Source organism: Globicephala melas, chromosome 7, assembly GCF_963455315.2.
Source record: "Globicephala melas chromosome 7, mGloMel1.2, whole genome shotgun sequence".
In the NCBI taxonomy this organism is placed as follows: Eukaryota; Metazoa; Chordata; class Mammalia; order Artiodactyla; family Delphinidae; genus Globicephala; species Globicephala melas.
Window position 1 is genome coordinate 925,485 of NC_083320.1, and position 17,401 is coordinate 942,885.

Genomic DNA, 17,401 nt, shown 5'->3' on the forward strand with positions numbered 1-17,401 from the left:
TTTCTGCTAAAGTGTAGATTTAGAATACAGTCGTGAATAAAACCAGGAACGGGTCAGAACACTGGACAAAAAGCCCTTTTCAGTGGCAGCTCTCGCAAAATACTCAGTGGGAAAAGTGGTGACAGAGCGGAGCCTAGAGGACACCTGAGCCCACCTGACACCTGCCGAGCGGTGTTGGGAGCGGGGCGCACGTTGCTGACAGCGCTCGTGTCTGACCCATCAGGTCGTATAACACCTCAGGCTTTCCAGATTTTCTTCTTGAAAGAAAAAGGCATCAAGCCCTCTGGGCGCCATCCTGAGTCAGGCCTCCTTGGCCACCGGGTCCGTCGCTTGGGCCTGGTGGCTCCAGTGGACTATAGCAGCTCCCTGCACGCACACGGTCCCTGAGGAAGTCGGGTCAGCCTCAGTTTAACTTTGGAGACAAGAGATGCGGAAGCCGCTTTCACAGGGGGTGGAGGTGGGGAGCCAGAACATGCCACGGGAGAAGGCGCTGCGTCGGCGTGGACCCTGCCCGCCACACAGCGCGGCGCAGCGGCGGGCCGGCCGGAGGTCTGAGCCAGCGTGGGGGGCAGGCCCAGGCAGTCGCCCTGGCGGTTCTGAGCGGGTAACGCTGGCCGTCGGGAAGCCGGGCCGGAGAGGCACCTTCTGGCAGGAGTGCAGGGGCTTCACTGTGCTTTCCCAGGACCCCACAGCCCTGCTCCCGGCCGGCCAGCCCAGAACCTGAGCCCCTGCCGGAGATGGATTCCAAGAAGTCCCCTTCCCCTGCCCGGGCAACGGAGGCCGACAAGGAGCCCCGGCGCCTGCTGGTGCCCGACATCCAGGAGATCCGGGTCAGGTGCGTGAGGGCCCTTCTAAAGCACCGGCCAGCCCGTTCTGCTCCTGCAAGGACAGCTGGGCCGCCCCTGACCTGGAACGGAGACAGCTGTATGCCGGGGGCCCCCTGACCTAGGACAGGGGACAGCTCTGTGCCGGGGGTCGGGCAGGGCCCCCTGACCTAGGACAGCAGTGGAGAATAAGCAGACATAAAGGGCAGGAGGGTGGACCAGAGCCAGAGCCAGTGCTGGGCGGGGGCTGGGCACCTGGTGGGCAGCTGCAGAAAGATGGTTTTGGGGCATCCCCATCCCCAGCCCGATCGTCTCCAAGAAGGGGTACCTGCACTTCCTGGAGCCGCACACGGCTGGCTGGGCCAAGCGCTTCGTGGTGGTGCGGCGGCCCTACGCCTACATGTACAACAGCGACAAGGACGCCGTGGAGAGGTTTGTGCTCAACCTGTCCACAGCCCAGGTTGAGTACAGCGAGGACCAGCAGGCGATGCTCAAGGTGCGACGCGGCCGCGGGCGGGGAGAGCGGGAGCCGGGACGGGTCCTCCTCTGCGGGCCCTGCGTCTGCCCACTGCCCGACTGAAGCCGGGCCCATCTGTCACGGGCAGGGCCGTTGGGGTCAGCCTCACTGTCTCTCTGCCTCTCGTGTCCCGGGGCCACTCTGCCCACCCACGGGGCTTGTAGTCCTGGTGACAACGGCGGTGATGGGTGCGGCAGGCGTTAATCCTCTCCCATTTGATGGCTAACGACAGTCCCCTCTTCCTGGGGACGCCCACAGTGGGTGTCATGGAGCCCTGTAGGGCCAGCGGGGCAGTGGGCCCAGGAGTCCAGCGCCCTGTGCCTGGCTTTGCCCCGCTCCTCTCTGAGCAAGCGGTGGCCCTGGACGTGAGTAGCCCTGACTCCTGGCTGGTGGCCACAGGGCCCACTGGGCACTGATTCCCTGTGGTGGGGGAGGGGGAGGTGTGAGCTCAGCCCGCCACCCACGCCCACCACGTCGAGGGCTCGGGCCTGAGAGAAGACGCCAGGATTAACGGGCCCCAGAGGATACATCTGGGCGAGCAGTTGAGCCAGGGTCCCCGGGGGAGGGACCTTGGCCTGTGAGGGGTTGACTCATCCCACGGGGACACAGAGCAGTGACAAGGTAGCCTCGGGCATGACCACGGGGATGACCAGAAGATACCGGCTTCCGGAGGGGAGCCACCGCCTGCAGGGTCAGGACGGGCTGTGCGTGCAGCAGCGCTGCCCCCTCCTCGGGGTCTTCTTTTCTGCTTCCTCATCCTTGACGCTCCCCCTGGGGGGGAGGGCCCTTCCCCCCAACCTGGGCCCCGGGGGAGCGGCGACCGCCCCTAGCTGACCGCGGGAGGCCTGGCGCCCCTCACGGCAGCGCCCCTCCACAGACCCCCAACACGTTCGCCGTGTGCACGGAGCACCGGGGCATCCTGCTGCAGGCCAGCAGCGACAAGGACATGCACGACTGGCTGTACGCGTTCAACCCCCTCCTGGCGGGGACCATACGGTACGTCCTGCCTACAGAGGGAGGGGCGCGGTCTTGAGGACGTGGATTCTCGTTTGCGGGCCGTCGCTCCTCACCGAGTGTGTAAATCCCCGACTTTCAGAACCGCCACTCAACCAGGGCGGGCCTCCACGTCGGGGACATGCTGCACCAGGCTTGGGGACAGCCAGGCCCCCGGTGGACGGAGCCCCGCCCCTAGTCAGTGACTCACAAAGGAAGCTGGGGCGGGGGGGGGGGGCCGCTCCCCGCGAGTCGCAGGGACAGGAGACAGAGGTTACGGCTCTTGGGCGACCGGGGAACCAGAGACGCTAATGCCAGCAGCCTGGCGCCCTGACCGCCACGTCTCTCCCGCCCCCGGCAGGTCCAAGCTCTCCAGGAGGAGGTCTGCCCAGATGAGGGTCTGAGCCGAGCCCTCCTGGACAGCCAGCAGGCCCGGCCCCGCTCTCCCACCCTCGTCACCATCTGTCGTGTCATCCGCCGCCCAGCCCTGCTCCCAGCAGACAGCCAACGCGCCCCCTCCTCCTGGGGATGCCCGCGCTGGGCCCCAAAAGACCTCTTCTGGCCGGGGACCTGCCACACGACCTGTCGTGCTCCCAGCAGAGGCCGCGTTTGTTGTCCTTTCTTCATTCAGAACGCACCCTGGGTGGGAAGAGCTGGGAGACGCCAGGAAGGCCAGAGGACAGGAGCCACGGGGGCATCGCTGCCGTTCTAATATTTTTTTAAGCATAGACAGACTCTAATTAATATACATCAGTTAGTGACACTGAAACAGCCCACTCGGAAGTTAACTGTAAGACTGTTTTATTTATAAGTGTGCACCTCTAATGCCCTCACCTAGACCCGCAGGGCTCAGGTGGACCCACCCCGCTTGCTCCCAAACGCACCTCCCAAGCTTCTTGGGGACACACAAGGCGGGGCAGCCGCCTGGGAAGACCACAGTGAGGTGGTGTCTGGACAGGCCGGGCGCCTCCTGGTTGGCACCACGGGGCACCTGCCCGGCCTGAGCTGAGGCCTCTGCCCAGCGGCACGTGGGGCAGGCCCTGGTCCCAGGGCGTGTGTGTGTGTGCGTGTGTGTGCGTGTGCGTGTGTGTGTCTGGGGGGTCTGATGCCTGAGGTCTGAGCAGCGCAGAAGGTGGGTGCATCCTCCTCGCAGGAGGGAGGACCCACGTCTCACCTGGACAGCAGCTACCCGAGGTGTGACTGTCCCGGTGACGCCGGCAGCCCGTCCCTGGCGACATGTGGGACAGCCCGTCCCTGGCGGCATGTGGGGCAGCCCGTCCCTGGCAGGATGTGGGGCAGCCCGTCCCTGGCAGCATGTGGGGCAGCCCGTCCCTGGCAGCATGTGGGGCAGCCCGTCCCTGGCGGCATGTGGGAGGTGAGGCAGCAGGCGCCTGGCTGGCAGCTGTCCTGGTGGGAACCAAACGGGAGAGTGGTCAGGGTCCCACCGGGAGTGTCACGTGTCCAGGCCGGCTGGGTGCGGGGAGCTGTGTTTAGAGGTGGTCCAGGCAGTGAGGGGCTTCTGGTGCGGCGTCTGCAGCCACTGTGAGACCCGGGGTGAGCTCCAGGGAAGGAATCGTGACTTCCCCTCTTTGCCCCAAGAGCGGAGTTTCTGAGTCCTGGTGAGAAAACTCCATGGGGTCAGGTGAGGGCAGCCAGTGCTGGGGTCATCCGTCATCAAGGGGGCTTCCTCCTGTATCCGAGGGTGTCACCCTTGTCTTGTTCCGCCCTCTCGTGACAATATCCATTTCGTCCCCTTTGCAGACCCCATGCCTGAGGGTTGCCCGAGACCGGGCAGGAGCCAGCCCCGGGCTCAGAGTCTGGTCGTGTGTCATGCCCAGGCCATAAGCCCTTCAGAGAAACCACGGGGTCTTCAGTGACCTGTTCCTACACTCAGAGGCACATTCAGCCACCGCAGCACAAGACCCGCCCCTACCACGTCCCCCAAGAGGGGGTGACGGAGGGTTCACATTCCAGACTGAAGTCAAACACTGTCCAGAAACCAGCAGGCCTGTGCCCCCCGCACAGGGCTTCCCTGGAGGCAGAGGCCAAGACGCAGAGGCAGAGGGGACAGCACACTCTGGAGCAAGCGCTGACGCGGGCCACCACGATGGCCTTGAGGGCAGGGAGGAGAGACAGGTGGGGTGAGTTGCTCTAAGATGGGTCGGTTCCGAGAGCCCCTCCTTCCTGCGGGGAGATTGGAGGTGCAGGGCCAGGCCACGGCCACTCAGGTCAGCCAGCCTGAGGCGGAGGCCTCCTGAGAGTCTGAGGCCCTCTCACCCCGGGCACAGGTGTCTGGGGCCAGCCAACCTGCAGAGCACCCGCTGAGTGGGGCAGGGGGCCCCCCGGAGGGTTTCTGGGAACCGCCCCCAATTCAGGGGCCTCCACGGCCATGGAGGCCTCCAGGGCTGCTTCGTCTGGGCCTTGCGCCGTCTTGGCAGTGACTCGGAACCAGGTGTGGCCCACCTGGTGGCCCCTACCCGCCACCACTTCCTCCTCTCAGGCCAGCTCCACGCGAGGGCCTGGGTCCGAGAATCCCGTGTGTAGTCAGGAAAGCTGCTCTCTCGTGCCCGGTGTCACGTAAGCCAGAGACGAGTGGTTTGGGACTCAGTTGCCACATCTGTGACATGGGAGGCTGGTCTGGAGGCCCGTGAGGGTCCTCAGGTTGTGGGGTGCAGACAGGAAAGTCAGGTCTGGCTGTGGCTGCTGTGTCCTGCGAGCGGGGAAGGAGAGAAAGATCCAGAAAGCCGGCTCTCTTGGACGGGTTTCGGTGCAGGGCTTGCTGCCGCCCAGGCTGCAGCCTCATTGTGCTTGAGGCCGTGCTCGCCTGGAGAGGGCTCTCTGTCCCCCAGGGAGGGGTGGGCTCCTTCCGCTGTGGGCCTAGTAGGAGCCCCAGGGAGGGAGATGCTGGGCTCCCGGCTCCAAAGCGATCCGGCTGGTGCCCAGGGCCGGCTACCGAGACGCTCGTAAGCTTCAAGGCCTCTCTGTTCTGAGTAATCATTGTCTCACTCACCGACAATGCGTGCGTGCGCGCACACGCACACGCACACGCACGCACACGCGCACGCACACGCACGCACGCGCACGCGCGCGCACGCACACGCACACGCACGCACACGCGCACGCACACGCACGCGCACGCGCGCGCACGCGCACGCACACGCACGCGCACACGCGCACACACACACACACACACACACACACACACCCCAGGGCGGCTGCAGTGACGTGGTCTCCCGGCAGTCCGCGTCCCCCCTCGACACCTCTGGGGCGGATGTCGCAAGGCACTCGGGGAGGGTCCCCAAACGTCGCCCATGCTGCAGGCACGGGCAGGGTGGCCACGCTGGTCCTCCGTCAGCTCTCCTCAGTGTGGGGACCCCGCAGGCACCCTCCTGTATCCCTGGGGCTGGGCCACGTGTTCCCCCGGGAGAGACGACAGGCTGTGGCTTCTTCCCAGTCCGTGCGTCCTGCGGCCAACTGTCCCCTGAGTTCCCCTGTGGCTTGTACATACGTGGTTGTGTGGCACACCCCAGCCCCTGCACTGTAACTGCCATCCTGATGTAATGACTAGTTCCCTGATGTCCGAAACCCAAGTGTTAGGCTCTAGGCTCCTGTGCGATGTGTGTGCACTTAAGGCTCTGTCCAGTTAAGAAATAAACATGGCTCTTCATGCAACACCAGACCCGCGGGTCTCCGCCTGGCTTTACTGATGCGTTAGGTCTGTTTGCTGGGGCCTGAAATAGCCACAGGGCCAGGTGTCCAGCGCTGTCTGGAGACAGCACGCATCTCCCAGTGGCGAGGTGGGGAGGGGAGAGAGCCTTGAGGGGTGGGAGGTACAAGGTGGTGTTTATCGTGGTCGCATCCAGCTGCTTCCCTCAGTACCTGGCTGCACCTGTCTGAACAGCTCCAGGTGCCCTTGGGTATGCCACCCCTGTACTGCCAGCCTCATGCCCAGGCAACCCCGTCATTTTATATGGTCAGCGTTACCTGACGGGTGCTGGTTAAGCCCCTACGCTGTCCCCGCGCTGGCCACTTAAGGAACGAGCGCCGCTAACCTGCTCCAAGGACCTTTCCTTGGTCCCCTGGCTGCGCCCTCACAGCCCCCTGTGCCGGAGGGGGGGGAGAGGCTGACTGACCGCGCGGTGCCCAGCCCAGCCCAGGGCCCTCCAGGGAGGAGGCGCAACGGCAAAGAGGTCAGTGGGAGGCCAGAGAGTCCGCTGCGCAGCCGAAGGAGGCCTTGGGGCTGCCCTGCTTCTCCGCGGGGAGTGCCCCAGGCGTGGGCTGCTCCGCACCTGCTGCGGTACGTATAGGAATCAGGGCAGCCCGCTGTCGGCAGCGGGCGTTAACCGTAGCCTGGCTACAGGGCGAGAGGGGCTGCCCTCTGCTGAGGCCTCCAGGCACAGCCCTGGAGCTTTCTCTGCACCCCTACTCCTCCTAGACCCTCCAGCCCCTGATGGTCTAAACTGCCCATTTTGAAGGCAGGAAGTGATCAGGGTAGTGGTGGGAGGGGCGCTGGGGGGTGCACTCCAGGGGCTGGTCTCGTGGGCCTGCAGCGAGGGCCGGGCTGCCCTGCAACACCTCTGGCTTCCTGGGCTCCAGACACCAGGCCCGACGTCCAGGTTGGCTCCAGCAAGAGCTCCCCCATCTCCGGGCCGCTGCCCCTCCCTCCCCCCAGCACACTCCCACCCGTCCTGGCTGCGTGGGGTGTGGGAGCCCGGCTGCGGCGAGGGAGGGGTCTTTTGGAGAGGAGTCCGGTGCCTGCAGAGAGGGCCCAAAAGCACCCCTCCAGCTCCCAGAGCTTGATTTCTAAACCCATCCTCCGATCAAAGGAACCAGCACTTCCTGGAGAAATGGCTGCTTCTAGGGCTGGGGCTGGAAGTACACAAGGTGAGCCTGCAGCATCTTGTAGCGCCAGGAAGGTAGGAAAACCCCCCAAACACCCACACTGGTGGGAGTATGTCAGAGGGACAAGGACCCAGCTGAAAAGGTTCCCCAGTGGCCGAGACTGGAACAGTCTGGGCAGCAACAGCAAAAATCCACTCACAGACTTGTGGTCACCAAAGGGGAAGGTGGGGGAGGGTAAATTAGGAGTTTGGGATTAACAGGTACACACTCCTATATATAAAACAGATCATCCAAAAGGACCTGCTGTGTATCCAGGGAGCTCTACTCAATATCCTGTAATAACCTGAATGGGAAAAGTATCTGAAAAAGAATAGATACGTGTATAACTGAATCACTTTGCTGTACACCTGAAACTAACACAACATTGTAAAGCAACTAGACTCAACATAAAATAAAAATTAAAAAAACAACAACAAAGGGCTTCCCTGGTGGCGCAGTGGTTGAGAGTCTGCCTGCCGATGCAGGGGACGCGGGTTCGTGTCCCGGTCCGGGAGGATCCCACATGCCGCGGAGCGGCTGGGCCCGTGAGCCATGGCCGCTGAGCCTGCATGTCCGGAGCCTGTGCTCCACAACGGGAGAGGCCACAGCAGTGAGAGGCCCGCGTACCGCAAAAAAAAAAAAAAAAAAAAAAAAAAAAAAAAAACTGAGTCAATAACCCACTTTATAAAATAAATATCCACGCTGATAAAAATAAATTATCGCATAAATAAATGAATGAGGTAGAAGAAACTCCTGTGTGGAAGAATTCCAATTGACGCAGATACTCTGCTCTCAAGGAGGGGAGCCTATCCCATCCTCCTTATAGGTGTGGACCACTCTTAGTGACTTCCTTCCAAAGATGACATGATGGAAAGAGGGGAAAAAGGGCAACTTTCCAGTGGAGACACCTGACATGCACTACCTGAGGCAGGTGACCGCGGTCAACACCCACGGTGATCTATCATGCTGCTAGTACGCACACTGATACGACGAGAAGCAAATAGCACTTTACCTCTGTGTCTTCCTCCCCCCGCCCACGATCCCAGTCTAATAGTGAAAAAAGGCCAGATAAATTCTAATAGGGGGACATCCTACAAAACATGTGCCCAGGTCATCAACAACGAGGAAGTCTAAGAAACCGTCACAGCCAAGGAGAGCCCAGGAGTCGGGACAGTTAGATGTGACGTGACATCCTGGATGGGATGCTGGGACATGAAAAGTACGTTAGGTAAAACTACACTATAGGAACGAACTATGACAGGAGTCAATAACAACAATCGATATTGGTTCGTTGATCGCACCAAACGCACCACACAGATGTAAGATGCTAACAATGGGGAAGCGAGCACAGGGCACGTGGGAATTATCTGTACGATCTTCTCAACTTGTCTACAAATCTAAAATTATTCTAAAAGTAAATTCTACAGAAGAAAGACAGAAACAGAAGGAACAGTAAATAAAATGGCAGAACAAAGCCCTATCATGTCAATATCCACTGAGATGTAAATGGATCAAATACGCCAATTGAGAGAGCCTGGCTGGATGGACATGAAAACACTAGTCCATGCCGCCTTTCACAAGCCGACTTCAACCCTCATCAGACAAGGAGGCTGAAAGTAAGAGGATGGAGAGAGATACGCCGTGCAAACATGAACTAGAGTCAGAGTGGCTATGTTCATATCAGATATAGACTGCGGAGCAAAGAGATTACCAGGGACAGAGAGAGACATTACATATTGATAAGAGGGGTTAAATGCACTAAGAAGACAAGGCAATCCTTAATATATGTGCACCAAACCGCACAGTCGCACTAGAATCCTTCCCCGTTTCTACAAGTCTTCCTAGACTTGTATAGTTGGACGAGCTTCTCCCTCACCCCCTTTCCCTGGACCCCCCAGAAAAACACAGGAAGCTCTCTGGGAGGAGCTGCCCATGGCCCCTAGCACACACCGGCCCTTTGTGCCACATCTCCCCACCGCTTAGACAGCCAGTGCTTCAATCGCCTGCTGCAATTCTCTGTCAGACCATTACTCTGAAGATGAAAGTGTCTTCTCTGGCCTGAAGAAACGGAACTTGACCGTACAAACTGGTGCAAACCCTGCCGGCACTCTGAGCGCTTGCATCTACCACTGGGCCCGCAAAGCCCAGGGCAGGGTCAGCGTCTGCTCCTAGTGGGACCCATTTGTGGCCACCTGGGGCCATGGGGCATCAATCTGACTTGTCAGCCCTGTGGGAGCCACCGCCAGCTGGGAACCTACCCCCAGCCGTCTGCAGTCTCAGTCTCTCTCGTTGATGGACACACAGCCTTTGTCGGCACTCTGTGCCTCAGCAGGTGCAGGAGGACCCTGTAGAGATTCAGCCCATCTCTGCCTGGCTGCAGTGCCCACATGTCCCCTCATTTCATGGGTCCCTGTGGCCACCTTAGGCAAAAGCACCGGGATAGCCATTTGCCAATCCCGATCACCTCTGATCCTGGAAGGGGGTTCTTCTGATGGGTATCGAAATGTCCTAGTTTAATGCACCCCTTAAATTTCCATAGTGATTTGCGTGGGACTGTCTCCTTAACAGGTCAGTTTTCTGTTGATCATCTACCTGATCGTATGGCCAGGCCATTGGCCACCACCCGCGAGTCAGTAAAAACTCAAACGCAGAGGCAAACCGCATGCAATTCAGCCCACTGAGCTGATTCGTTTTTACCTTCTTTGATCACATGGTGACCATGCAAGCAGGATGCTGCCCATCCCCCTGGAACTGCCGTCCGTAAACCAGGCAGCCCTCTGTTGGTCTGCTGAGAGCTGTGTATAGGGCACCGTCCATGCGGTAGTGGCGTCTGGCGGCTCCTCAGGGGTTCCAAAGTCAGTGCAAGGGGGAAACAGGCTCCCTGATCATGGATGTTCCTCTGGGAGCATGCACCTGTATAAATAAGTAAATAAAATTTCCATCTTATTGGGGAGCTCTTCTGGTCACGCACCTCCCCACTGGCGGTTTCTTTGGCATCACTTAGGATGTTTCAGAATTACTTTACGTCCCAGGGTAAGAGGAGTGATCTCAATCAAAGCCCAATAGCTGACCAATCATCTCAGACGGAAATGTTCCGGTCCAGCATCCCAGTGGTCCCCGCTGGGTGGCGCTCGCTGACTTTTACCCTAAGGCCCAGTCTGTGCTCCACATGGGGCAGTAGTTCTTTTGCCTTATAGTTCAATTTGTCCTTACTGCGCTCCAGCTTCTACCGGACATAATGAAGATGGTAATCCCCTTTCGTCCATCAGGCGTCCTATACTATTTCGTATTAATAACCTCTGTGGGCTGGACAATCTCATTGACCCCCACTTAGAACTCCCGATCAATGTTGGCTGAAGGGTGCGTTTACACGCCTCCTGTTTTACGGGATTAGGTAGGGGATGCCGTCCCCAGTCAGACACAGTACATATCCCCAGAATACGTTCTGCTACAGCAGATGCACCTCCCCTGCAGTCTGTTCAAGCATTCCAATTTTCATCCGAAGTTTCACTTCAGTCTCATCAACTCTTGCGTTCCTTTCTCCTCCTAAGATCTAATGTTCGCTTCTATTGGGACTTCGCCCACAGGTTTTGGAAACACAGGGCATGGGCTCTACGTCAAGGGGTCCCAGCAATGAGTCACCTCCGAGTTGCCCCCACCTTCCCACGAGCTTCTGAAGATCTAGAACCAAGAGAGATGCTTTTGCCCACTAAAATCATTTTTATTTTCCCTTAGAAGGTGAGGGCTTCCAAGTTATTCCATTTGTGGGAAGTGTAATTACAGTATCTTGTTGTCGCAAACAGGGTAATAAAATAATCCAGCCCCACAGCAAGAATTTTGTTTTGTCTTCTAGAATAATTCTGATGTTTTTCTCTTTCAGTGTTAATGCTATCGCCTAAGTGATCAAACAACATCTCAAATGGGGACCTGATAGAATTATAATTCTTGGGATAGAGTTTTATAAATGTGCCTGCTATAAATGTGAATCTTAATAGTCCCCCGCTGCAGTGAGTAATAAAACAGATGCAGGGGCTTCCCTGGTGGCGCAGTGGCTGAGAGTCCGCCTGCCGATGCAGGGGACGCGGGTTCGTGCCCCGGTCCGGGAAGATCCCACATGCCGCGGAGCGGCTGGGCCCGTGAGCCATGGCCGCTAAGCCTGCGCGTTCAGAGCCTGTGCTCCGCAACGGGAGAGGCCACAGCAGTGAGGGACCCACGTACCACAAAAAAAAAAAAAAAAAAAAAAAAAAAAAAAAACAGGTGCTGGCTGCTGACGGAGGCTTCCTGGTGATCTTTGGCTCTGACCTCGATGCAGGTGACCGTTTTAGCAAAGGTCTCGCCACCAAATCTCATGGGTGGCCATTTATCCTGACTCTCTAACGCCTTCCCCATTTCCAGGCCTCAAAGCCAACACCCGAAACTCAAGCTTTGCCTGGGGTTCTCCAGGCCCACAGCCTTCCCCGAGTCTGATGCAGAGCTGCCTCGGCATCTTGACAGGAAGATAGTGACCATTCATGGCAATATTACATACAAACAGAGGGACCAAGGCCTGTGGTGCCTGGACCCCCAGGGGCCTTGCAGCACGTCCAGGGGATGAGATGGGAGGAGCATTGAAAACCGCTTCTCAGAGTTGCTCAGAGGGACAGTGCAGGCGGGACATGCCCTTCCCTGTCCTCTGCTCACGTGGTGGCTTGGGGGAGTCCTCGGGATCCCAAGTCTGAAAAGGGGTGCCTGAGGGAGGCCACCCTGACCCCCATCATTCCCAGCCGGGGACTCACTCCCAGGAGTCCTGGGAGACCCTTAAGTTGGGGATATGCCTCAGGTTCCCGGAGAGCCCTGCCAGGGATGGGGTCTCCAGGCCTGGGGACCTGGGCTGGGAACTAAGGCCAGACTCCTAGGGTTCGGGTGTAAGTTCAATGCCTGGGTCTCACCTGTACTCATGTCCTTGGCCCTACAAATGTTAGAGGCGACCCTGGATCCAAGGATCCCAGGATACAGGCGAGAACACTGCGGCTGGTAAGGAAGCCACGCGAACCTGCACGCAGGCAGCCAGGCTGCGGGACCACGCTCTGGACTGCGGGACCTCAGGCTATCCTAAGGGCAGGTCAGAGCCTGCCGGCCCTGGCACACTGGGCTCCCAGCTGAGGCCAACAGGGCAAAGGCGGGAGGGTTCCAGAGGCTGTGGCAGGCTGAGGACTGGGCAGCTGGGGTGTAAACTTTGGAGGTGGTAGGAAAGGCGAGGGGAGATGGGCCTTGTTGCGTGTGTGCTGGCCGGGACGCAGGGAGGGGAGGGCAGGGGCCCAGGGCTCAGCTTTGTTTCTCTTGGGTAGCACTTCTCACTAACAAAGTGGTTCTCATCTAGGGGGGCTTGGAAGTTCCTAACAGACACCAGCACCTTGTGATACTGACTATGTACCAGGCAAGCTCTAGGTGATGACCGAAGTCAAATCACTTGCCCCTTGCTATGGTCACAATGTCTGTGTGTCCCCACAATTCCTATGTTGGAATCCTAAGGCCGGGTGGGATGGTACTGGGTGGGACCTTCGGGAGTTGATTAGGTCACGACAGTGGAGCCCTCGGGGACAGGATTAGAGCCCTTATGAAAGAGATGCCGGGGAGCTCCCGCATCCCTTCCACCATGTGAGGACCCAGCAGAAGACGGTGGTCTGGGAACCAGGAGCCTGCCCCACCAGAACCCGGCCACGCCGGCACCCGGACCAAGTGGGCACTGATGTCGGGGCTCCGCTTACAGACCACCCAGCCTGTGGTGTTCCGCTGCAGCGCCCCACCGCCCGGCAGACTGGGACAGTCCTACAGGAAGGAGTTAGGGCCGAGGGACAGTGGCAGGCAGGACAGACCCATGACCCGAGCTGCCTGTGTGCCCCGCTGGGTCTCTGTTGAGCATGCCATCCTCACCCTGTCGGTCTCGGTCGCAGTGCAGAATTCACATTCCCTTCGTAAATTAACTTAAAACCTTAAGCAGAGCTGGACACAGCTGCGTAGTGAGAGGCAGGTGAGGGGGAAGGCAAAGCCCCGGCCCTCCTCCCCCTCCCCACCAGCGCCGGGAGCCGCCCCCCAGCTCTTTTCCTGGAGCCTGAACAGTCTTTGAGGACGGAAGAGGGGCTGCACCAGAGGGCCCCAGCCCCACGGGGCGCGGAACCTCCTAGAAAAGGAGGGGAGGGGGCGGGGCGGGGCGCTAAGGGGCGGGGCCCTGGGCATGGGCCGGACCTGGCGCCGAGGGGCGGAACCTGGAGCGGCGGGGACGTGGGCGGCTCCGGTGGCCTGGCCCCGCCCCCATCGCCGAAGCTCCGCCCCCGCCCGCCAGAGCTGTCCTGTCCAGCCTGTCCCTGCCCCGTGCGGGGCGCAGGGCTGGGACCAGCAAGTTGAGCATCGTCAAGGACAGCGATTCTGGCCTCCAGTCCAGTGTGTGAGGCGCAAAGACTACAGAACCGGTGGGGGTTCTGCAGGGGTGGGGGTGGGGTCCGGGGTGTCCTTGAGAAGAGACAGAACTTAGCGTGACCCTTGGGCAACCCCGCCCCGCTGTTCTCCAGAGAGCACCCTCCTGGTTACGGAGGGTCACTCCGCTGCCTCTGCCTGCTGCCTGCTTCCTCCGGCCCTCACACCCCTCCGCACTGGAACCAGGACACCGGACTCCTGAGGGCACCCTTTCTTCCTCCTTAGCCACGCCCCTCTAGCGTGTCCCACTGAGTCCCGTGTTGCCCCTCATCACGGTCGGAGCCCTCATCCTGGCCAACCTCTGCCCTTGCCACCCTGGCCCTGGCCAGCCCTCCCTTGGACGCCCCAGCGCAGCACGAGGAGAGGCCCGCACGAAGAGCGCCTCCGGCTCCTCTGACGCAAACCCTCCCCCACCTTCAGAGCACCCGTGGAGCCCGCATCCCCCTGCAAGGCCCCATGATCCTATCTGGCCCACTTCCCAGCTTCTCTCCTCCCTGCTCCCTCCATGCGAGGCCTCAGAACGCAGCCCTTGAGGCTCCGGGGTGCACGTTTTGGGGTCCAGTGCCTGTCACGGGGCTGGTTTTATCTCCACTTGCTGATGAATAAGTCAACTCGGGTCTGGCCCTCCGGGGGTCACTCGCAGCTCAGGGTTGTCCTCCAAGGCGCTGCCTCTTCACGATGACATGGCGGTGCCCCCTTCAGGAACCCCCTCCCCACCCACCGGTGGTCAGGATTGGACCCCGTGGGGCGGACTTCATGCCCTGCAGTTTCCAGAGGGGGCGATGCCGGGCCAGGGCTACACCTCCTTCTGCCGGCCAGCTGCCACTCTGGCCAGCAGGCAGCCCCGAGAGGAGACGGGGACAGGGGCTGTGGCCGTGCTCTTGGCACCCCGAGAAGCTCTGCACTTGATCCAAGGACAGGACGGCTGCTCTTGACGTCCTCGGCACTGGAGCAGCGGCCAAGGGCACTGATGCCGCCACCAGCCTTGGCTACATAAACGGCCTCTCTGAGGAGCCTGCTGACGGGCCATCTGAAGCGTCCCTGGGCCTGGGCCCAGAGCAGTGCGCCCAGGGGCCAGAGGTACTCACCACCTCACCAGAGCAAGTGCGGGAGGGGACAGGTGAACTGCTGCTGGCGGGCAGCGTGGCCGGGGCCTCCAGGTGAGCCTGGACCTCCTGGCAGCAGAAGACCCCGGGGCCAGGCCATGGGTGGGGCACCTGCATGGGCAGACGGGGGTTTACCAGCAGGCCATGCTGACCACCCTGCAGGTGCAGGGCCCTGCTGCTTTGTTTCAGTGCCAAGAAGTCTGTCTCCCTCAGGCTGAGGCTGGTGGCCAGGCAGGAAAGCAGCTCTGGCCTGGGACTGCCCTGCCTGCGGCCTGTCCGCCCTCATTCTGCATGAACAAATCTCCCTGTGTGGCTGGGGAGGCCAACGAGGGGCCTGGGCCTCCCGATCCTTCTTCCAGTCACCTGGCCACCTGAGGTTGTCAGGGGAACCCACCGCTACTGCCCGGCCCCGGTTTGGGGGTTCCGGGCTCTAGCATGAGTCCTCAGGACGGTCGCCTTCCTGGGCTTCTTAGTGCAGGTGTTTGTGCTGATCCAGTCATTTGGTTCCACGCCAGGCCCTCTGGCCCCAGTGGAGTGGACACATCCTGAGGTCCATGACGATCTGGGCATAGCAGGGTCCCCCGGAGCTTCCCCTCAGGCCGCGCTGAAATGACGCACCTGCTCCTGTAGGTGTTGACCTAGGAGACACTGCAGGACCTCGCACGGGCGGCCTCCCGGCCCTGGGGGCAGGATCCGTCCAGCTCAGCAGCAGCGGGCGGTCACCACCACCTGGTTGACCAGGTGATGCAGGTCTCTGTCAGCCTACGCCGACAGTGGCAGAACACACAGTGTGCCGGGCCGCTGAGGGCAGACCCAGCGCCGTGAGGAGGCAGATGGAGACACTGGTCACCACCTGGACAGGACACTCCTGCCCGTACCGCAGCCATTGGAGTCGTTCCCGGGGGCAGCGGCCACAGGCACCGAGGCCAACGGCCTGGAGCGGGCGGGGGAGATGGAGGGAGCTTCAGCGGGTCAGGGGCCGGCACTGCCCCGGCTGGGCTGAGCTTCACCTGGGCCAGGGAGGGAGATGCCGCCGCCTTTCTCTTCCCCCTCCCCCAGCCCCGCCATCTTTCTCTCCCTCTCTCCCGCTGACTTCCAGTGCCAGCCCCAGGGCTCCCGAACAAGCTGGGTCAGGGTGTCGCTCCCCTAACCTCAGGGGGTTCCACCAAGGCCCCCTCCAGCCTGTGGACCTCCCCTACCCTGCCCCGTGGGACGAGGGGCCCCAGCCCCTGGCCTTGTGCCTGGGCATGGACTGTGGCATCCTTCCAGGCAGGGGGCTCTGTGGGGGGTCCTTTCTGGGCCTCTCCACCCAAGGCTTCTGCTCAGCCCAGCACCTTTGCCGGTCCGCACCTCCGCCCGGTTACCCTGTCCGCCCAGGCCACGTGGCCCCTTGTAAGTTCCATCCTCCTGCGGCCCTAGGCGTGGGGTCCCCAGACTCCTGTGGCAGGCAGAGCTGGCCCCTGGCCCTTCTTCAAGAATCCAGGACCCCCACCCGCTCTCGGGGACCCTCTGAGGGACCAGAAGGGCTCCCAGGCCAGCCGTTGGGGCTCCCGGTCTGCAGGAGGGCGTGAGGGCCTGGCGCCTCGGGGAGACCAGGCTGACCTGTCGTCTGTCTGTCTGTTAGTCCCTCGTCTCCGGCTCTGCCCTCGTGCTCCCTCCTCACCTTCCTCGGATGCCCCTTCTCGCTCTGCTCAACGTCTTCCTCACTCTCGTCTCTGGCCGGGCCTTCTCTCCTGCTCTCCCTATCACTCTCCCCCCGTTGCTTTCTGTCCCCCTGCTCCTTTCCTCCACACTTCCCACCCCCATTGCCTCTTGCCTTCTCCTCGTCTGTCTCTCATTCTCTCCCATCTCTCACTTTTTCTCTATTCCAGAGATTGTCTCTGTCTCCAGGGCCTCCTCACGCCCCGGGCTGAGGCACGTGGGGCTCCTCCCACCTCTGGCCCTTACAGATGCTCGCTCGTGTCACCTGCCAGACACAGACGTCAACCGTCCCCTCCGCCCCTCCTTACACTTGGCCTGGGAGCTCAGGACCAGCTGCCTACACTCGGCACGGCCCGGGACTGGGCCTGGCAAGGCAGATGAGAGCCAGCCCTCCAGGGCGGCCAGCGTGGCCCCTCCAGGAACTGCCAGACGGATGTGGAGTGTGGGCAGGGGTGTGAAGCAGGTGGCAGGGCCCGAGGAGAGCCCCCACGGGGAAAGCTCTAGAAAGTTACCTGGGAAGATGCCCCCAGGCCCCCACCTCCCGCCATGTGAGTGTGGGTGGCACACACAGAGCCTTGGTCGAGAGCTTTATTCCGGCCCCTGTGGGGCAGCAGCAGAAAGCTAGCCATCAGAGCTTCACAGTACCCAGGAGGCCCCACCCCCCGGCACCCCAGAGGTACCAGGCTCCGGGTGCAGCCCCACCCAGGGCCCCTGGCGTTGGCCTCGCTCAGGCCTCATCCTCCTGCCGTCTTCCCTGCCCCTCTTCGGCCCCAGGGCTAGGGGTGTCTCCTCCCCACGCTCCGTGCCTGGGCTGTTCTGCCCACCTGGGCCTCGTGAGAGCGCCCCCAGCCCGACCCCGGAGCTCCTCGTCGCTGCTCACGAGTCCCCGCCTCGGCAGCACTGCCCAGGAGCCCGTGGCCCACCTC

The 17,401-nt window shown here is 61.1% G+C and overlaps 1 protein-coding gene across 23 annotated transcripts in view; it reads left to right on the top strand.

Annotated features, from left to right (window-relative positions):
* KIF1A (kinesin family member 1A) overlaps positions 1–6,013 on the top strand; it is a 90,687-nt gene extending 84,674 nt beyond the window's left edge. For all 23 annotated transcript variants that reach the window (XM_060301580.1, XM_060301582.1, XM_060301583.1 and 20 more), the window contains 4 exons: positions 683–835; positions 1,128–1,320; positions 2,219–2,337; positions 2,696–6,013. In XM_060301580.1, coding sequence (XP_060157563.1) covers positions 683–835; positions 1,128–1,320; positions 2,219–2,337; positions 2,696–2,738 — 508 coding nt within the window. In that variant the 3' untranslated portion in view covers positions 2,739–6,013. The remainder of the gene's footprint in view (positions 1–682; positions 836–1,127; positions 1,321–2,218; positions 2,338–2,695) is intronic.
* The last annotated feature ends 11,388 nt before the right edge of the window (positions 6,014–17,401 follow it).